The sequence below is a fragment of the Lathyrus oleraceus genome, chromosome 3, assembly GCF_024323335.1.
Source record: "Lathyrus oleraceus cultivar Zhongwan6 chromosome 3, CAAS_Psat_ZW6_1.0, whole genome shotgun sequence".
NCBI lineage: Eukaryota > Viridiplantae > Streptophyta > Magnoliopsida > Fabales > Fabaceae > Lathyrus > Lathyrus oleraceus.
Window position 1 is genome coordinate 310,207,134 of NC_066581.1, and position 22,245 is coordinate 310,229,378.

Below are 22,245 nucleotides of genomic sequence, written 5' to 3' on the forward strand. Positions count from 1 at the left end.
TTTTTGTGGATAGCAAGTCACCATACCTCTTGCAAAAAGTCATGTTTTCATGATCATAACAAACATATTGATACGAATTATCACTCCATAAGGGAGTGCATAGATAGAAAGGATGTACAGGTTGAATATCAAGATCAGTAGCTGACATCTTCATCAAACTATACAAGCATGAATGAAGACTTTATCAAATTGGGCTTAGAATGACAAATCAAGTTTTATAGGGGATGTTGGACTATAAACATGATTCGACTCATTGACTAATTAAGTGTTGTGTCCATTTTAATTTTACTGTTAGAGTTTAAAGAAAATTTTAGAGATGCGTAGAAGTAGATTAATAAAGTCATAATGATAAACTTATATAATAGAGAAAAATGTGTACATCTCTCTCCCTCCCTCTCAATCTTTTTGTATACAAATTAAGGATTACAATAATATTCATAAAATATTATAATTTTACTAAATTAACTTTATTAATGTGTTAAAAGTAGTATTAAAAAAATAATAATCATTTTTATATTAAAAAATGAGAATAATATTCATTTTAAAACAATATTTTTTTTAAAATTATTGTGAAACGGAGAGAGTAATAAACAAATAGAAGAAAATAAACAATCCCGTAGAGTATTCTCTAAAATAATTGAAAATATCATTTTATTAAATAATGCTTCTTTATCGATGTTCACATACCCAAAAAGTTAATTCGGATGTTCGGTTTTAGATATTGGTTAGATATTTATCAAAGTGTATTGTTGTGCAAGTTTTTGTTTATTTGTCTATTTGTATGCCAAAACAAATATAGACATGTATATTTATAACGTTTTTACTGTTAAAAAAACAGTAACTAGATTTGAATATTGAATCTCCTCAAATTCCTTCGGATATCTCATTCATCAAGATCATATGTACGAAAGAATACAGCAACTACCATATATGGTATTGAAATAATACAAATTATGGTCTGGAAATTTAAATTGCCAATTATGCAAATATCTCCTTTCTGGGCTTTTGTGAAGTTCAATATGTATGCTTACACCATTTTTTTCTAATTCCAACTCAGGAAATCATGTCAATGTCTCATAACTGGTATTTTTAAACAAAAAATCACAATCTTTACACTCAAACTGTACAACAAAGTTGTATAACAGAACAACTGGGTAGAGCAACATCATGAGTCATGACCACGCAAAAGACACCCAAACAAAACAAAATGGTACAACCATGTTCTGAGGATCAGGAAAAGATGAAGTATAGAAATTTGTATAAAAACACGAGACATAATACAATAAGGATTTGATCGTTTAAGGATATTATCTTGTCAAAATTGTATAATATTTGATTTAGATTCGAAGAGGCCAAGCATGTAAGCTCTACAGAGAAAGAGGCATTGCTACTATGGAAACTCGGCATGAAAATCATTTCCCCAGGAACACATTTGAATACACCGTTGCTCCACTCCTACATTCATAAAGTGAAATTCTTGATTAGTTTCTAGTCTTTAATTATCCACATATCATATTTGATATTTTGGGCTCACTAAAGATCAAATAAAAGACACTCAGATTACGAAATCAAGTTCGTTAGTAAATATTATCATGAGTAATGCTAATAGCATTCTTTAATGCTCTTTTTTCATCTACTTCTCTAAGATTGTGAGAACCACTTGATTCTAGTCCAATCATACAACATTTGCTGCATAAACAACTTAAGCTCCGAGTATAAAAGTATCCGATACATTACGATACTCACAAACAGAAGATGAAATTAATTACCTCTAGTTGCTTGCCAACAATGACAACTATATGCTCTGGACCTGCATCAAAAGACAGAGGACCTCTTTCAGTTTGGACGTAAAATATGCAATGCTCCATGGGAAGGTAGAAGCGCAAAGCATGTTCACATAACACGCCCTTTGTCTTATCCGAGACACGTTCGTTTCGTTTGGGGGCACTGTCATGGGGATACCTGCAAAGACAAACTACAGACTCTGTCTCTTGAATCCGCTCCTTAAAATCTTGTGATGCGTCCTGTTTTAGAGCCAGAATCACTTGCTCCACTATAGTATCCAATCTACTTGCTACGTACCCCATATGAACCCTGCTTGTGTAACATAAAAACAAGTTAGCACTTTGTTTTGTCTCCATTGCAGATGAATGACAATGTATACCACCAATTGTCTATTTCTATGATCAGCTACATACATGCTGAATGGTAAAACTTAAACCTCAAAACAATCAAACAACTCATCATGTGCATGTTTGGAGGGTCGGCTTCAATGACTTTTGCTCAGGAAAGACACCATGTCCTTCAATCTATATCTACTATTTCGATCCGTCCATAGTGGATATGGATTGAAATGCATGGTGTCTTTCAAAAGTCACTGAAGTCAGATCCATGTTTGGATTGAGTGTCATTTTACCGGATGGGTTTCGTTGTGATATTGATGAAGGACATACTTTAAAGCTTCAATAATCACACGGTGCCATTGTGGTTTCATCAATTCTAAATATGCAATATGCAGGATCAATAATCCAATCCAATTACATAATCAAACAATGTAATTCGGCTTTATTAAAAACCACAGGACTTTTTTTTGGCAAGATATTGGCAATAGATTGGTTATTTGATTTTTGGCAATATATTATATAATTTAAAATATTGTAAGAGCAAAAAGTTTTACGTTCAGCAAATCGCATCCCAACCAAGGTTTCAAACAAGTGGTCGCGTCAATTAACTATAATTTGTCACAAAACCAGTAAATAAAGTATTGGCATAATTAAAGTCACCCCATATAATTGTAGTAAACCACAATTTGTTTTTTATGACAATAAATGAAAATAAGAGTATTGGTATGAGCATCTTCAGATAATGTTTTATTGCAGTTAGGTAAAGGATTTGACGGTTTTGGTCAATACTTGTGTTATCGCCTTGTGAATTAACCATTATCACAAAAACAGTAAATATTAGTATCGATATCAATATCTTTCGATACTGCTTAGTCGCGGTGGTTTTCTCAAAGTTTTGTAACAGCTTCCATATGTGGTGGAGAATTTTGCAACCAAAGTCACTAACTTGAAGTAAGTTAAATTAAATATGCATATAATACAATTATAAAGAGTGGATATGAAATAGGTATTGCATTGATTCAAAATCCAAAAGATGAGTAACACGAAAAGAAACTAGTGAATAATCAAATACGAAAATCTGCATATGTTGAAAGAAACAAAAAATTGCATCTATACCAAAATTTCCGATGCGTTTGGTTGTGAGCTGTGAATTCCAGTTCTCCATTGCTGGATCGAACAAAAGGAATCATCCCTCCGCAGCGTCCATTACGCTCAACGTAGACCTTTTTATAGTCTTTGAAAACGAGTTCGGCTTCCATCGCTATAGTTTCGAGATCGTAGCTAGAGATTCCATGGCTCCGTATCCGGAACGCGCCGAACTCCTTAGCGGAGCGTAGAAGCAGAGGAGCGGAGGCAAGTGGGAGAGACCAGAGGTCAATTTCAGCCGGTGACGGCGGTTGATGAAGTTCCGGTAGTATAAGTTCCGGTAAGTGGAGCTTCTTCTCCAGGAACTGGCTGAAGATGTCGTTAGCGGCGGAGCGCGATCCTCTTCCGGTTGGAATCGGAGACGGAAGAGGAGTCTGCCTGTCGCACGGCGTGATTGGCATTGCGACGAAAACGTAAACGACGTCGTTACAACGCCGTTTTCAAAACTACCGTAACGAAGATCGCTGATTCAAATCCCGTTACGACGTCGTTTAATTGTGCTGTGAAACTAATGCTGAAAGTTTTGGTGAATCGCCGAAGATGATTTTAAAATGCGGTTATGATAAAGATGAAGGAGGATTGGATGAAACGATGTCGTTTGAAGAAAGAGAGGGAAAATGTGATGATGAAGATGGATGAGAATTTTGCAATGGTGATGATGATGATGATGCTGGTGGTTGTTGGAGTCAGAAAGGAGCTTTTGTGAAAGGCTGAAAAATTGGAACGCGAGGGACCCTTTCTCGCTGTAACTCTATATCGCGTGGGGCGCACAACTTTTAAGTTACGTGCTTGCATGTAATGGAGAACCATTGTGTTTCAGGGAGATCCATCTGTTTTGGTGACACGTGTATTTGAGATAAAAAAATTGGGTATTTTAGAACCTCCAAATTGGAGTTCGTATTTGTAAAATAATGGACTTCCTATAAAAACATCACTGTAATGGATATGTTGCCACACTGTAAAATAATTTTATATTGTCTTTCAATTCAATGAGAATAAATAAATTATCAAATCATTAAAACACTTTTAAATAGTAAAATATAAATTATTAATTGATTATCGGTGTAAGAATATTTTATATATACTGTATATTTTTTTTTCTAAAAACATAGTAGTACTAGTATATTTTATTAAAAGGGCAAGTCAATTGAAATAATATAAAAAACAATGAAAGAAACATAAACCAAAAATCATCTTTTTGCAAAATTGAAAATAGAGAAAAGATCTAATTTACGGTGGATTCTAATCTTATTTGATGATATGAAAAATACTTAATCTAAAAGTTTTCATTTTATTTTTTACAACAGTTGTGTTTTATAGAAATGTTAAAGATTATAGAAGACATGTTCACCATCGATATATGGATGGATAATTAATGAATTAGTTGTCAAAGGCGTTGTATACTTATACGGGAGAAGTCACCATGCAATCAAGATTTATCTGGTTGTTCTTAGAAGTTTGTAAGGTCAACGTCGACAGGTTTATCAAGTAAAAAGGAGTTTGAACCAGCATTAGAGTTTGAAGATAGTCAGAGTCAACGAAAAGCGAAAAAAAGGTAGTAAGTTACCTTATTAACATATGGATGTGGACTTGAGTGTGCACTCCCTAGGCTCATAATAGGTTGGAGAGGAATCGTTTTACCTCTCTTCTTCTTCAGTTCAAGAACTTCACTTTCCACAGTCCCTTCATAAAAAACCATGATGGCTTCTTGTCTAACCCTTTTTTTTCTCTTTTTTTTCTTCTTCTTCTATCGAAGACCAAAAGATTCAACAGGGGCTTTACCTTTCCCTTGATCGTAAAAATTGTCATCGACGACTCTAATAACCACGTATGTCTGATGCTTTGGAGGGATAGATGGAGGGGACTGTAGGCTTTCGTCACTGATTTCGAACTCCGCCTCTTTCTATGGAGACTAGCATGTTTCGAAAGACGTGAATAAGATGGAATATGAATTCAAAAGAGTGAGAAACAAAGAAAGTACAAACCAGAGTTTCTTCACTAGTTGAAGCTTTAACGTCCTTATTTTGTTTGTTATTTTTTCTTGAGGGCCCTACAACAAAAGAATTTTTTCCTTTCTTTCGATTCTAAAGGAGCAAAATAAAAGATTACGGAGTCGACATAAAACTAATAGCCTAAAGGAAAATAAGGTTAGGAATTTCACTTGTAAAGTTTCTTGGGTAGACACAGACCTCCCTCCTTTAGTGCTAGTTTCTTGAGATACAGCGGTCAACGATTTTGGATTGTAGGAAACACCTGTAATAGGTCGATGGAAATGAGTTAGAGTCTAAGAGGAAATTAAAACAAGTTAAAACAAGTTTATCCTTAGTCTTTCTTACATCCTAAAAATAGTCGGAAAGATTTACCTTTATTTTTCTTGTCCAAGTTCCGTAGAAAGGAGAAAGCGTTATCCAGGTGTTGGACCATAAGGAAAGAATTTGGCACACCTTCGTAATAAATAGACCACCAGTCTTGGAAATCTTTAGTGAAATGGAAAGAGAGTGAGATTTTGAGAGAATTGAGGACCATTTTATTCTTCCCGAAGAATTCCTTACAACTCTCAAGCCATTTCTTTCATGGTTCATCAATGGAAACTAAGATAGCTTCTACTTTAGGGATTAAGGAGTTGGGTAGGAGTTGGGTTAAGTCAAATTGCCTAGCCACCAAGTTTGGCTGATAGGCAGTTGCACTTATCCCCATTTTAGAGGAGCTAAGTTTTACCCATAGAGGAGCGGGTTGGAGGCATTCCAATAAGTAGTCATGAATTTCCATCTCTTCATTAGGTGAGGGATGTGGAACTGGTTTCTGAACCATGTAGGTATACATGTTCAACTAACAAATGGTGCCATATTTGAAACAAATATTTTACATCTATAAAACATATCAAAATAAGTCTCAAAAGCCTCCTTAGAGGCAGTTTTGCCATCATCTAGAGCGAGATAAGCGAGCCTCGGACCTTTGACTCCCACCTCTGAATTAAAAGGAATCTTCGATTTTAGATAAGGTTCGAAAGTGGCGTTAAGCCACAACTACAAGAGCCAAATGGGGCCACCCACCTAGAGACTTTTAGGATATTGTCGTTCCATAAGATCGCGAGATGCTAACCCCAAGGATTCATATCGTCCACATAAGATCAGTTTCCTGAGGAAACCGTTCCTCCCCTTATGAAGTTGGGTGGCCAGAGGTACAAATCTTTAGGCCACTTGGATGGAACGAGAGCAAAAAACATAGCGAGAAAGCCAGTAAGTCACGAAAGCTATGTGTAAATGATCCCCTACATGCTCTGTCGAAGCATAATGCCCGTCGATGAATGTGATGTAGGAAGTTTTGGTAAAACCAAATATGGGTTTGACCTTGGTGATTTTTGAAGGCTCAAAAGGTTCTCCAGTTGGTCGAAGACCAACAATAGCGACGATGTTGAAGAGCGTATGGGTTACCATCCCATAAGGTAGTTGAAATGTATTGGTGGAGGTTTCCCAGAAGCACATGGATGCAAGGAGAATGTGAGCATTGTACCTAGGGCCAACTCTTGAGAATTGTATTAGGTCAAAAATGCCTTGCTCTTTCCAGATGTGTTTTTTTTTCTTTTGCTGAACCCTATTCAACCACTAGATACAAGAGGAGTCGTCATCATTCAGAAGAGATGGCAGAAATACCCTATTCTTAAAGAAAATAAAATCAAAAGGTTTTACTACTAGAAAAAGAACATTTAACGTCGAACGTGAAATGCATTTAACCTCGGCTACAGAGGTGAGGTAACGAAGGACATAATGAAAAGTGTACACTTTAACTCTCGATTTTAAATTAATCGACGGGTATATGGAAAAAGTCGTGGGTTTGATCCCCATGGAGACCTTTTTGGAATTTTGAAATGGAGAAAACACATGTCCCCTCGGTTTTGTAATTTCATTGATGGATATACCACATTTTCACCACGGTTATCTAATAAAATCGGAGGGTAGAATAATTTTGAGTTTATTAAATATAATATGGATTGCTTATTTCACTAAACCCTATACTGAACATATAACTTCTCAAAATTGGTTAAAAAAATAATTATATGAATAATTGTGCTATATTACAAGAACAACTTATATTGATTAGTGATTTTGAGGCATCCTGCAACTCATCATTCATCTCACGATGTTTTATGGTTAAAATCTATCAAATATTTCAAGTTCTTTATTAAACACTTCCTTTTCTACTAATTCATTCTTGAAAGTATAAAATTTGATGCTTTAAAAAATGAACAAATATGGAAGAAAGTTGAATGAAAACTAGAAGTATTGGAGAAATTTTAACGATAAAACAACATGAGATGAATGATGAGTTGCGGAATGCTAGAAAATTATTAATCGATGTAAGATAAGTTTCAAATACAACATAATTTTGCATATGGTGGAATTATCTAATTTAAGGATATTAGATTAATGATAAAAGAGTTAGTAAGAGGGTTGGAATTTTTTTACGTAAAGTCAAAATTTTGTGAGAAGAGGAGGAGGAAAAGGCTATGGCATAGGAAGAACTCCATTGAAGAGCTTTAAGGAACTTTTGCTGGAAAATCAAGGTAAGGGGGTTCAATAAGGGCTTATGGATGAGGGGTAGGGTAGACGAGTCTTTAACCTCCAATAAGGTATTTTTGAGTTGATCAATTCTGAATTTGGTGTTATTATAATGTTGTTGGTCGAATTGATGATGAATTTTCGTGCATAATCATGTGTGGTTTTTCTGTTTTTGAATTGTTAATGTTTTCCTCCATTGATGGACTTTCAAAGGTTTTTGGATTAACATGATTTTAAAAAATATGGGGTTTTAATGTATGAAAATTGATGAAATCGTGCACTATGAATATGTTATAATATGTATGTTGTATTTTGGGTGCTAGAAGTAGAAAATCGGAGTTCAGATCTGAACTCCGTAGCAGAATTCATATCATGTCCGTCACGATGCGCTGAATACAAGATTTCGTGCTCAGCACGCCTACGCTCAATGCAGTATTGTGTGCTCATCGTTATTGCGCTTTAGCTCCATGCTCAGCATGGGCATGGTTGTTTTCTTCACTCGTCACGACTAGGCAAATTTGAGGCCAAATAGGGTTTTTACCATAACTTGAGATCCATGACTCTGTTTGAGATGCGGTTCGAAGCATTGAAAATCTAACACAATTTACCATCAAATGAAATTCATTTCAGGGGTTGATTATGTCGTGATAAAATGAATAATTGATGAGAACTGTGCATATTTGATGATGTTATAATGTTGAGAATGTTAATTACAACTGGTTAATAATGTAAATGTTGAATATTGATGATGTTGTTATAATGGCTTGGTTATAATAATGTTGTGTGGAAGATACTTATATGTGTCGATAATGAAATGTTGAGCATGAATAATTGTGGTGATTGTTAAAAATGTTGCACATTTAATTGTACATTTGTTATGTTTATGTTGATTATGTTGTTGGTGGCATACACGACCAGAAAAGGGGACAACGTGTATGTGTTGTTTTTTCATCTCGAGTCCATGCATTCATGTTGTCGGAACTTCGGTTCTTTTTTTTGAGTCTCGATCCTATGATGATGGGTCGGGTGCGAGTAGTTGTTTCCTATTATGAGGGATTAGTGAAGCGTTTCTTATGGTGATGGTAGCGATTTGGCGTGCTTTGGTTCCAAGAGGGAATCTGATCCTATTGTGGGTATCAGGTAGAAAAATGAACATGAGTGTTCATATTTGATACCATATGTATAGAGTTGCATCGAGTTGCATGGAGTTGCATTTTGAGTATGTGATACATAATGAGATAAATGCATATGATATTGATGTTGTGTGTAAATTGGTATGTGAATGAGTTGTGATTGATGAGTTGGTGTGAGAATGTAATTGATATACTGTGATTTGAGATTGTGTAGATTATGCTACGTGTTGGTATCCTATCTTGCAGTATACAGCCAACCACCAACTTGCTAATGCAAACGCGCTCATCATAATCAAATCGAAAATTACATATAACACGTAAAATATCAAGTCACATGACGAAAGTAAAATGGAAAGATCAAATTCAAACTAACGCCATACCAAAACGTGCATCCGAATTAACGTGACGACAAAAAATTGAAAGGTCGCATGTAAACACAAATTAAACCAGCAAGTTGCTAACGCAAAAATGTGATCATCAAAAATGAATTGAACAAAACAAATACCACATGTGACACATATGTATATGCAAACAACGTTACATTACGAGTTCAATTTTTTTGTCTGGATTTCGGCAAAACATAAAGCATAAATAAATCAGCATAATCCACACATATATATTTATTACAATGAATTCACAATGTTACAACCAATTCAATCCATGCAAACAAAATCAAAAGCAATCGAAAACCAAAATAAATACAACATAAACAACATGTACGCGGATTTCAAAATCAGTTTTTGAAACAAAATCATTTACGAATGTTGCCCGAATGATTTTGTCAAAGAATATGCTGAGTTGTCAAAATAAACGCGAGTTGAATTTGTTCTAGAAGTTGTCGATTAAATCACTTCACCAATCGAAAAATAGGAGATGGAAGAAGGGTGTTGACGGATTGTGGTGGTTGTGAAAAGTTGGTATACTGCTGAGTCATTATTGTGAAGAGGGGGAGTATGAATGCAGTGGTTACCGGTGATGGTTGAAGAAGGAAAATTATTGACTTGTTGTATGAATCAAAGGTGGTTGGTAGAGAGTGGAAGGTCGATTTTTGGTGGAGATGGAGAGAGGAAGAAATTAAGGTGGTGTAGTGAGGTGAAGAAGGATGGTGGCGAAACGAATAGTGAGATGTGGGTTTTGAATAAGGGTGGATGAGCTTGGTGGTTGTGACCCGATGGTGAGGAGGAAGGATGTTTGGGTGGTTTAGAGGTGGCCACGGATGATGATGAAGGGTGTTGTGTGGAGAACCAGTGAGGGAGAAAATAGGTTATTACAGGTTAGTGAATGGTTGTAACATAAACGAAGGATGTATGATTGAAGGTTGGGGTGGTTTTTAGTGTTGCTCGATGGGTGGTGTAAGTGTGAGCAAGGAGGTAGACGGAGGGTGACACCGACGAGTAAGGAAGAAAATAGGTGGAGGTGTGTTTGGAGGGCGAGCAAGTGAGAAAAAAAGTTGAGAAAAATATATTCTTTTAGTGAAAAAAGAAAGACGAGTCTTGGTTGGATCTATAAGGGAGAAAAAGAAATTTATTTTCTCATTTTCTGCAGAAAGAGAAAGTAACCACTCTTTTTCTATTTTTTAAATGAGGTACCACTTTTCTGAGCTAATGTGCCGCGTGGATTCATTGTCATTGGTGGTCTCTCACTCCAACAACCAATTAACACACACACACACACACACGCACACACGCACACGCACGCACACACACACACACGCACACACGCACACGCACGCACACACACACACGCGCACGCACGCGCGCACACACACACACGCACACACACGCGCGCGCACACACACACACACATATGTGTGTGTGTGCCACTAGAGTTTAATAAATTTTAAATTTCAACAAATTCAACGAATACCCTCCTAGATGTTTCAAGAGATTAAAAATGAGTTTCATAAAATAAATGCACTAAAAATCACAAATTCTTAACAAAGTCAAATAAAATAAAATCGAATGTTTCATTGATTCTATTTATTTTTGCTTGTCGTTTTGTTTAAAAAATAAAAATAAAAGAAATAAAAATGAATAAGAATTGAGTGAAAAAATGCGCGAAAAAATAAAATGAATGCATTACAATGATCTACGTGAATAAACTTATGGAAAACAGACAGATAAAAATTAAATTTTGCAATGAAAAATACTCGGTTGAGAAGGCTCAGGCTGATCGAAATGCGTACATAAACGAGGCTGGAAAATAAAACGAGCATGCTAGGTGAAACTATCCAAATCATAGATTGATAAAACCGAGAGTTGTAAGCCCGTTCACGAAATTGTTTGCCCACTAATTTTACACACATTTGGAAATTGATTCAACTGAATTGTTTATAAAAATGAAATTTTATTCTAGTCGATATTTTAAGCATTATGCGAAAATAAATGCATGTCATAATATGCAGATGATGCAAATGTCATGATGAATGTATCAACTTATTAACTTAAGGGCCAAAATGGGGTAGGACAAATGGTTGGGGAATGTTTGTGCTAAACAAAAAGCTAAAACTGACCAAGGAAAAACTCAAAGATTGGAATAAAAATCACACTCCAAATCTAGGGGTGAAAATCAATAGGAAAATAAAGAGTTAAATAAATTAGAGATTAAAAATGAAGTGTCAAGTCTTTCAGCAAATGAAGTAGAAATAAAGAGAGAGCTCTCGGAAAAACTACACAAAGTGTCAAAGTTAACTTGTAGCAATAAGTGACAAAGATCTAGAGCTAGATTGTTGAAGGATAGGGATGCCAATTCAAATTACTTTCACGGATGCATAAACAAAAAATAATAATAAAGGATAATGAAATTCTAATTTGGGAAACAAATGAAAAGAGGTTGGGTGGAGGGGTAGAAATAAACAATACCATTTTTTTATCATTTTCGAAATCACTATATAACTAGGGGAGTGAGCCTAATACCAACTAACATGGACTTCAAAAGAAATGAAAGGGAAAACATTAAAGGCTTGGTTCAACAATTTTGAGATAAGGAAATTTGTAATGAGGTTTGGGAATGCCCTAATTCTAAAAGCCCATGTCTCAAGAAATTAAGTTTTAGATATGTGAAAGAATTTCGGGAAAAATTTAAAGATAACTTTTTGAGGATGTTGGAGTAATTTCATGCAAATGTTTGAATGGTGAAAGGGAAAAATATTTATTTTATAGTGCTTATTCCAAAAAATAAAATCCGACAAAACTAGCAGAGTATCACACCATATCATTGCTAATATGCATATACAAATTGGTCTAAAAATGTTGGCGAATAAATTGAAAAAAATGATTTGTTCAGTTATATATGAAACCCAATCAACATTCGTTTCAGGAAGAAAAATACTTGATGAGATCCTAGTTGATAATGAAATCATGGATGAAGCAAATAAAAAGAAAAAAAAGTCATTTTGTTTAGTTCGCCTTAGAGAAGGCCTGTGATTTGGTGTATTGGAATATTTTTGACCTCGTGATGGAAAAGATGGGGTCTCGTGATAAATGGAGGATATGGATATCATAATTCCTTAGATCTTCATTTGTGTTTGGGTTGGTAAACAATAGTTTCACTAAGGAATTCAAGATGAGCCACAGATTAAGACAAGATACCATTTGTTTTGCTGGTGTTCCTGTTTCTTATAGTAGTAGAAGGTTTTAACATGTTGATGAAAAGAGAAGTGACTTTAGAAAAGTTCAAAGGGTTTAAATTCGACAATGGTGAAGATAGATTCACTCACCTTTAGTATGTTGACGACCCTTTCATCATTGGTGAAAAAGGTGGTCCAATTTAGAATAAACAAAGGAAAATTGTTATTGTTTAAATTAATGTTGGGAATAATGTTAATATACCTCCGAGGTGGCTTAAAGAGGAGACTAATATTTTAAATTGTAAGTTAGGAACCAACCCATTCAAGTATCTTGGCTTACCAATTGGTATAATACAAATAGAATAAAAACCTAGCACCCAGTGGTCGAGGCGGTGGAAACAAGGTTGTCAAGGTAGAAGAATAAATAATTATTTATCGGTGGTTGTGTGGTTATAATAAAATTTGTCTTAAAGGATCTTCCCCTCTTTTTTTTCAAGGTTCAGACATGTATCATTTCAAAACTCAAATATCTTTTTAAGCAATTTCGATGGAATGAGATTGAGAATGAAAGGAAAAGAATTGAGTCCATTAAAATTAGGTATGTAGGTCCCTCGAAGAAGGTGACTTGGGAATTAAAAATTTGAAGGTATTTAATTACACTAATTTTAGAGATCAGAGTGGGAAATAAGTTTTCAAAGAAGTAGTATGCAATTTAAGACTTTGAATAATAAATGCATGATAGAGATGATTCCATTATAATTCGGGATAGAGTTGACTCTAGTCGGTGGAACACCATAATATCACCTTAATAGTGGAGTATGGTATTTAACATGCATTTATTTCGGTAGGGAAGTGTATAAAGCTCTTATATCACATATTTTTAACCATTCTAATATGTTATGGGTTGAGGCATGACACAAAGCGATAGAGAGTGTGAAATTAAGAGGATGTGAAACTGTATGTGTGGAATTGACTGAAAATTAAATCAAAAAGCATGTATTACAACCTAAAACTTTAGTGCTTGAATCCAGGGCATGCCTTGGTGTCATAGGGTAACCCTAAATCTAACCACCTTTGTTTTAGGCTAAAATAACAATTTCCTCCAAATTGTAACTAACTAAGAGTTTGGGGTTTAGATGTAGAAGGTTCTATTTTTTATTTCATGATCCTTTTATATATATATATATATATATATATATATATATATATATATATATATATATATATATATATATATATATATATATATATATATATATATAAACTAATTACACAAATATATTCGAATTATAAATACTTTCACACATCAAACATTAAAAAGCAAAGTGTTTTCAAATTTCAATCTTGTAAATAAAATCTCAACGGGCACGACGATGATGTCCACCTCCATCTGGCTGTTGAAATCCAATCCCCTCCATGGTAGCAACCGTGTTGAACATCCGTCTCTTGTGCACCTCTTCCAGTAGTTCCCATCTCTGAAGCTGCATGCTCCTATGCTCCTCCATGTTTGAACCATTCTTCATTATCGTCAACCATCCGTGACGCCTCGATTCACGGCCACCACATCTACAAGATCTTAGCTTGTTATGTTTTGCTTCATCATCTTCTTCTTCTTCTATTGTTTTCCCATGCTCATCTTCATGATGATGATATCTGAAAGTTGAACACTGGTAGGAGTTCATTGAGCTTAGAGAATCATGAGGGGAAGAAGGACAAGACGATGATGATACGACGAAAGGGTTATGGTTATTAAGATCCTCGTCGTCTTCGTAGTTAAAGCTATGTTGTAGTTGATGTTCGCACTTGCCATGAGTACCTATCCAAGTTGGAAATAAATTTGATATCTCATTATCTATCATTGCAGCAATCTCCAATGGTTCTAAATGACAAATTTCAAGTTCTTCTACCATCTCCATTGCCACCTTAATAGGTGTGTCGTTTTTCGTGTCAAATGGAAAGAATATATGCCTTGGTTTTCCTATATTCAAATATCACTTCAAGTTAGACATTCACGCAATCAGTATATTGATAACCATTAATTCGAGGTGAAACTATTCATATTTCAATTTAGATTTGAGTTTTGTCCGTCTGATATTGGTTCAACAATTACTTATGCATGAAGGAATTGTGCATACCTATTTCATCACATATTCGCACTTTAAGGAAAATTGTGTTATCCTCTTCATTTATGGATCCAGTGATTTTCATCTTTATACTTGTTGTTGGATCACCTATAGAAAGATGTTTATAATTGGCAAGTGCTTGAGTGGAATTAACTTTGAGAGTTTGATTTGTAGTTGTGTTTAGCAATGGCACTTCATGTTGTTTTGTGGCTAAAAATGGGTCCAACAATAGTTCCTTTGCTGATGGTCTCTTTGAGACATGGGCCAAACATCTTCCCACAAACTTTTGGGCTTCTAAATCTTTGATTCTGAAAAATGCATTTGGTAGCTTCCCCTATAGTACATCGAATTTGACAAAGTTTGTTAAAGAACTTGACCAAACTTGATTAACAAAAGTGTTTATGTTTTGATTAAGCTTACCGATGTTACTTTCTTGTATATCTGAGCTGGGTTGGAACACTCGTTGTATGGAAACTCGAGAGTAAGCATCTCTATCATACACATTCCGAAGGAATATATATCTACTAGTTCGTTGTATTTCTCTTCGTATAGTTCTGGTGCCATAAACTCTGGTGTACCTGATATTTTTGTCACATCACGCATAAACTTTTTATTTGTATGAGCGTAATATATACTACGGATCTAGATGTTTTGTAGTCCAAACATCTTTACCTATGACACTTTGAGCAAGTTGGGATTTGCAAAGTATAGCTGCAAGGCCTAAATCACCAATCTTGACCTCTCCTTTATGGCCATTGACAAATATGTTATCACATTTGAGGTCTCTATGTATCACAGGAGGATTATTGGTGTGTAAATACTCCAAACCACTTAGAATTTGGCGTGTCCAATTCTTCAATGCTTGAATATCTACTTTCTTATATTTTTGCCTATACCTATATATGTTTAAATGTTATCACAAAAATAGATGGCCAAATATTTAGATGAGCGGTAAGTTTAACAGAGTTACCATGACTCCATAATTTAGTTGAAACGAAAACATAGTTTCTGCCAAAATCACGGAGATCTCTGGTGATTCTGTCATTCTCACCGCGGATCTAAACGTGCACTTGTTAAAAAATAATAAGTGTTTGATTAATTGATTACTCTCTAAGTGTGCCCGAGGTGAACAATTCAGTGATGAAGTTGAATGTTTTGCCATTGACATCAATCCAAGAACCATAGAAGATCATCATGGATTTATGGTGGAGGTGCTTAAGGAGATGAACTTCTGAATAAAGGCGTTGAATTTGCTCTGGTGAATGAAAAACATCACCAAGCTTGACTTGGTTCCAAGCAACTTCGATCCCAAGGAACTCATCAAATGCTCTATACACAGTTTTCATTGCTCCTCTCCCAAGAATGTCCCTAAACTACATGCACCAAAATCACAATTATTTAGATATAGTGTAGCAGTACCATAATTACATGTATTTCAAAAGAAGTATAACGAGGAGCTTACACGGCCATATCGACCAGAAGGATCGGTTTCGACATATCCAAGTGGAGCCTTAATCCCACCAGAAGTGCAAAATCTTCCCTTGTACATAGCTTTATTGATTTGTAGAATTGTAGATAACAGAACTTAAGAGTTTTAGCAACAAAAGACTATAGTTATATATAATCTCATAGGAGAAGACACAAAGTAATAATAGCCTTGAGTAGACAACACTAACACTAAGCATTATGATTCTCATTTGAACACCTCCATGTGGAAATTTGTAGGTGTGGTTGTTAACCATTGGTTCAATAGAAAGAGAGAGATAACAATAATGTTGTATGAGTTATTATGATCTGGAATGAGACTACACCACATAATGTGAAAGTGCAGTTAAGGGGTTTAATGCTTGGGACAAAGAGTGTTTGAAGGGAGTGAGAAGTCTCTTCAGAAAATGAAATGACTGCATTAGAATTTGAAGAAAAGATGGCCATGCTTTGATAGAAAGATTGAATACTTTAATGCTTGTGGGAAAAAAAGAAAAAGGACTATGAAGAAAGATACTTACATTAAATAGTGAAGAGTACTTTTCATGAGAAAAAAGTGAAGAGAATTGTATGGGAACTCTTTTTGGTAGAAACTATTGGTGGGAAATTGGAGAGTCTCTTTTAGTCAATTTATTTATTTAATGTAAGTCTGGAATGAGATAGATAAATTTTGAAAATTTTACTCTCTAGAAGTGTATTTTTAGTTGATGTAAAAATTAATCATTGATTCTTGATTTCTAACAATCTTTTTTAAGTGTGTGTGATTCACATTACTAATTGTTTTATTGTATATTAGGATTTTATTCATACTCATCCACCAAGTATAAACAAGGCTCCAATAGCACTTGTTAAATGAGCATCAAAAGAAAAGAGTGACAATAGACTAAATGTTAAGGATTCTTAATATAGACTCTATAGATTCACTCAAAATTTAAGAAATTAAGTAACTTTTTTAATATATTCAAAATTTTCTGCTTTGTAGTTGATATATGTCCTACGTTATTCATTTTGAATAAATAAATGTCTCAAAATCAATGAATCATTTTAATTTTTAATGCATATTTTTTAATTCTACCATCTAATTAATATTCTTTTTGTCATAATGAGTGATCAATTTGGAATAAGTGTTCAAAAATGAATGATCTATTTAATTTTCAATGCATATTTTATAATTCTATTCTCTAATTAATATTAATTTCATCATTTCCAATACATGATAAAGGATACTTTAGTAAAAATATAATTATTTCTCATTCATTTGTTCTTTTTTTTAATCTGTGTGAAATGATCAAACCGATGAAATATTACTTTCATCATTTTCAATACATGATAATTGGTATTTTAATAAAAATATAATAATCTCTCTTTTATTTTTTATTTTTTTTAATGTGTGTAAAATAGTCAATTGAGTCACTCATTATAATACGAAAGAAATATTTTTATTTTTTTTCCATTTAACTCATGACCTAGACCTCTTTTAACCATTAGTTCAACTAGTTTAAATCACTTTATATACACCTCATACTCATTTCTAGTTGACATGATATTTAACCATTCATTCTTGAATCCTCGTGTATTCGTTTTTCATCCTTTGGGAAGCTTTATTTGTATTATTACAAATTTATCATAGTATTGAAATCTTTTTAATAAAAATGATAATAAAAAAATGGTTTAATATCTTTTTGCCTTTTATCTTATATTTAGGATTTATTTTTGCATCTTAACTTAAAAAAAAGACCATTTTGATTCATCAACTTTCAAAATATATTACGTTAGTTTTTTTCATAAAAATATCAATAAAAACGTCAATTATTGTTGACGTGTAACATTCAACTATTGTGACTTATTTAGCAATGTAAAAATTAGTCATTAAAAGAGGTTTTTAGGGTTTTTAATGTCTTAGTGTTACTTATCATTTTCAAAGTTTCTTTTACCTCTTGTTTTTAATCTTACATTAATAATTATAGTTTGGAGTCTCTTTTTTAATTTCAAACATGTTAGATCCAGACGAGATATTATATCCTTCAATAAATAAATTATACGAATATATTTTCCACCTAAAGTTGATATCTTTTTTCTGAAACAAGACTTTGACTTTTTCATTTTTAAAACATTTCTCAATGCCAATTAATATAACATTTAGATTTTATGAATGAGACAAATTTATCTCATGCAAAATGCATCTCCTTTCTTTTGAATCCTTTTGTATCACGATGAAGGATTAATAGGAAAACTACTCTACTTTAATATTATATGACCAGATATAACATTTTCTACACAACAACTTTGTCAATTCTTGAGTCACCAACTTTGAGTAATTTTTCTACGACTTTTAGTGTAGTTAGGTATCTCAAATTTAGTACGCATAAAGGTCAATTTTACCCTAGAAAACACGACTTGATGATTTTTGGGTTCTATTTTAGATCAAAAGACTTCTAACACAATGAGGATGAATTGTGTAATATGGTTTTTGAAAACTTCTTACAAGAAGATTGATTTTAACTTTGTCAATTTTAAGAAGAGAAATCAAGCAGATAGTTAAGCACGAATTATAAATTGGAAGAAAAAAGAATAAAAGAGTTAGGAGAGTGCACAAAATGATTTATACTAGTTCGACATTAAATCACATGGTCTACTTCAGTCCTCAAGAGTTTTTCCTCAAGAGTTTTTCCTTGAGAGTTACACTATCAATTTGAGCTTTTACATAATTAACCCACAACTTTTTATACCAAGTTTTTACTCAATTTCAACTTGAAATCCTTATAACAATTACAATGGAGCTTGATTGTGTCTCTATCTACTTATAATCATGTAATTTTATATTACCACAATTTCTTTGTGATGGTCTTTGTATCTTTCCTTGATAAATATGTTTTTATTTTAATTTAATAATCATAACAAAAGAATGTTATCAACTTTGAAATTTGTTTATTACTCTATTTTCATTTTTTGTACTCGTTAATATAAGTTATTATGGTTAAAATGAACATAAAGTTCAAGGGAAAGTTAAAAAGTGTTTAAAACTACATATAAAATATTGTAGTGCTTGGAATTTAGGGAAGACAGATTGAAAAGGTTAAAGGGAGATCAAATTTGTATTTATTTCATGGCTTTAGGGAAGGTTTCTTTTAATTTTTATTTTTTAATATGATTTTTCAAGTGGAAAAACATCTTAAAAGTCTCACCAAGCACCTTAGGCAAAACAATTATGGCTTTTGTTGTTGACTTAATCGAAATATGGAAAGACATAAATATCAATGGAATAAGTAAAAAAGGGCTCTCTTAGTCTAAGGTTGAGTCAACAAATGGGGAGAGAGGTAAAATATGGTTGTCAAAATCGAGAAAACAGATATTAAGGTAATAAAATACAACCAAGGTTTTTGAAGAGGCAGATGAAAATACGATGGAAGAAGTAAATGCATGTGACCCAATTCAGATTGCAGTGACAATGAAGTTTATATTATTTGAAGCCATGATATTATCATAGTTATTCTTATGTGAATAATCCATTATCTCTCACAAAGAATTTTATCAAACGTCTATAGATGCATACCTTAATCCACATATTACACAATACTCATTAGTCAAATTGGTGTAACGAACAACATTGGGACAATGTCCATGACTCTTCATGTCGAAAAATAACGTGTGAGCATCAAAAAACAACACACAGGCATCAAAAAACAACTTTTGAGAATATAACACTTTGGTGGTTGTGGATTGAGCCGGAGGAGAGAAATGGAGAAAAATGTTTGTGGGCTTCGGAAAAACTGTTGGAGTCATATAGTGTGAACGATGGTGGGAATAATGTATTTAGGAACAACTTGCAATTAAGGACCCCAAGGCATTTTAAAATTTTGGATTTTGTGGGTTTACGGAAGAATATGAAGAACAACAATCGAAATTCATAACACATTTTTAGTGACTTTTTTTTCTGGCGCTAAATAAGTCACAAAATTGGTATAAGACATGTGACATTTCACTACAGTTCAATATAGCCTTTTTGATTGACTTTGACTAACATAATAAACGGAAAAGACTAACTTGGTTCAGTTTGTTAGTTAAGAGACTCAAATGGTCTTTCTTTAATTTAAACCATCAAAATAAACCCTGAGTATAAGTTACGACCAAAAAAGGTATTAAGCCTAAAAGGTTTGATTAACATAGATAATACATTATTAACTCTCAAATGTGTTAGATAACAGTAACAAGTTAGAATGACATAATTTTGTGTTGGTTGATATGAAATAATTTTGTCATTCAATAGATGCCCCTAAATTTTGATTTTTACAACTTCTCTTAAACATCGAAATATGTGATCAAAGTTGATAGATTTCCCTCTTGCATTTTTACAATAAGGTGGTGTCTTGTCATTAATACTTATTTCTCACATGCAAACAAGTCATATACACATGAACTTTTAGTACTTTGCAAACTCTACCTCATTGAATTTGTTTTAGACACTCTATAACATCCCAATAATTAGCCATGTTAAGAATCCAACATCGGAAAATATAAGGCATGAAGATGTGATTATAAATGGGGGCAATCCTCACTTTATAAATAGGATTTATAGTGATAAGTTAGGCGCAACCTACACATTCTAAGATGGTATCAGAGTCTCGTTTAAGATCCATTAGGCCACATGCTATCGAGCAACCCACCATTTAGTTCCACACTTCAGATGTCCAATCCTGGGCATGATAAAGGGTGTTAAGATTCCAACATCAGAAAGTATATGGTCTAAACATGTGATTATAAGTGGAGGCAGTCTTTACCTTGCAAGTTAGTTTTGTAGGAATGAGTTAGGCTCAACCCATACATTCTAAGATATCCCAATTTATATCAAATTAGAAGTACCAAGAAATTATCATCCATTTAAAAATAAATAAAATTAAGGACCTTAAGGAATTGGATGCAAGAGTAAGGGCTTAATTGTGATTTGGATAGAGTTTAAGGGCACATTAGTAAATAGATACATAGGATGAATGATGTATGAAATAGTTAGTGAGGATATTTTTGGTGTTTTACCCTTATGCATATAAATAGCCAACAAAGGGGAAAATCACACTTTTCACTAATCTCCTCATTTCCTCACTCTCCTCTCACATTTTTCTTCATCCTCACCATGGAGAGACTTTCATTTTTTTGACCTCACGAAAAAAAATCACATGTAATCTTAACCTCGTAATTAAAACATCTTATTTTACCATTAATTTGAGTAAATCATAGATTAAATACTAGTGACCAAAGTAGAAAAAAATTGAAGATAGCGGATTCCAAGGAAGCGAGAGAGGAATTGGGGAAAAAGTTATGAATTGAAGAAGTTATGAGAAAATTGAGGTAATCGGAAGTTCGAGCCATCATCATTAACCTAAAGGTGAGTTCCCATCCCTCATTCCTCATTATTTTGGGATTAAAGGCTTTAAAAATATGACATAGATTTTTATTTTTAAATAGTCATGAAGTCTGCATGATAGTATTAGCTTAATAGTTATTGCATGAAGAATGTGCATGTTGCATATTTGATGTTTTTAAAATATTAGGGGATTAAAGATTGAGTTACTCTGTACGATATTATTTAGGAATTGTGTATGTGGGTTGGCCGTTACGAACAAGTTAAGGGGTCCTAAAATATATATGATGAAAAGAATACAACTTGGGATTATGAAACACTATTAGTGATTTGTTTGTTATAGAGATATTTTAAGTGTGAAGTTTAAACCATTAGCATCTAAATAAAGATTGACATGAAATATAATTTGGAATTATCTTAATTGGTTAAGTATAGTGTAAAAAGCAAATTGTGTTAGTATATTTAAAGATAAGAGAGAAAAGCAAATTGTGTTAGTATATTCAAAGATAAGAGAGAAAAGTAAATTGTGTTAGTATATATATATATATATATATATATATATATATATATATATATATATATATATATATATATATATATATATATATATATATATATAAATACCGATCATATAAGAATTTCACTAGAACCTTTAATATTCTACTTGATGAGGCATATACTATAAAAATTACATATTATGATGCTTATTTCACCATGGTTCATTGAAATGTTATAATCTTATTCAAGAAACT

At 33.3% G+C, this 22,245-nt stretch overlaps 2 protein-coding genes across 4 annotated transcripts; both read right to left on the reverse strand.

Moving 5' to 3' along the window:
- Positions 1-1,061: 1,061 nt before the first annotated feature.
- Positions 1,062-4,074, reverse strand: LOC127127330 (uncharacterized). Of its 3 annotated transcripts, XM_051056487.1 has the most exons (4): positions 3,240-4,074; positions 1,963-2,097; positions 1,770-1,810; positions 1,062-1,455 (listed from the first exon to the last, which is right to left on the reverse strand). In XM_051056487.1, the coding sequence occupies exons 1-4, from the start codon at positions 3,668-3,670 to the stop codon at positions 1,391-1,393; spliced, it is 672 nt and encodes a 223-aa protein (XP_050912444.1). In that variant the 5' UTR covers positions 3,671-4,074; the 3' UTR covers positions 1,062-1,390. The 3 variants fall into 3 exon arrangements, with proteins under 3 accessions (XP_050912444.1, XP_050912442.1, XP_050912443.1); XM_051056485.1 differs by having other exon boundaries at positions 1,770-2,097; positions 3,240-4,064; XM_051056486.1 differs by having other exon boundaries at positions 1,770-2,094; positions 3,240-4,056.
- A 9,761-nt stretch (positions 4,075-13,835) lies between these two features.
- LOC127129202 (probable serine/threonine-protein kinase WNK5) lies at positions 13,836-16,452 on the reverse strand. Its single transcript, XM_051058473.1, has 6 exons — positions 16,115-16,452; positions 15,760-16,025; positions 15,325-15,548; positions 15,073-15,230; positions 14,665-14,986; positions 13,836-14,507 (listed from the first exon to the last, which is right to left on the reverse strand). The coding sequence occupies exons 1-6, from the start codon at positions 16,199-16,201 to the stop codon at positions 13,888-13,890; spliced, it is 1,677 nt and encodes a 558-aa protein (XP_050914430.1). The 5' UTR covers positions 16,202-16,452; the 3' UTR covers positions 13,836-13,887.
- Positions 16,453-22,245: the final 5,793 nt, after the last annotated feature.

Bases quoted from the DNA above. Each gene is read 5' to 3' on its own strand.
- LOC127129202 (XM_051058473.1), bottom strand. From the start codon at position 16,201: ATGTACAAGGGAAGATTTTGCACTTCTGGTGGGATTAAGGCTCCACTT. The intron at 16,026-16,114 runs GTAAGCTCCTCG...TGGTGCATGTAG, and splicing joins CTTCTGGTCGATATGGCCGT to TTTAGGGACATTCTTGGGAG. The intron at 14,508-14,664 runs GTATGCACAATT...ATTTGAATATAG, and splicing joins GCGAATATGTGATGAAATAG to GAAAACCAAGGCATATATTC.
- LOC127127330 (XM_051056485.1), bottom strand. From the start codon at position 3,670: ATGCCAATCACGCCGTGCGACAGGCAGACTCCTCTTCCGTCTCCGATT. The intron at 2,098-3,239 runs GTATAGATGCAA...ATGTTACACAAG, and splicing joins CAAACGCATCGGAAATTTTG to CAGGGTTCATATGGGGTACG. The intron at 1,456-1,769 runs GTAATTAATTTC...TTATGAATGTAG, and splicing joins TTGTTGGCAAGCAACTAGAG to GAGTGGAGCAACGGTGTATT.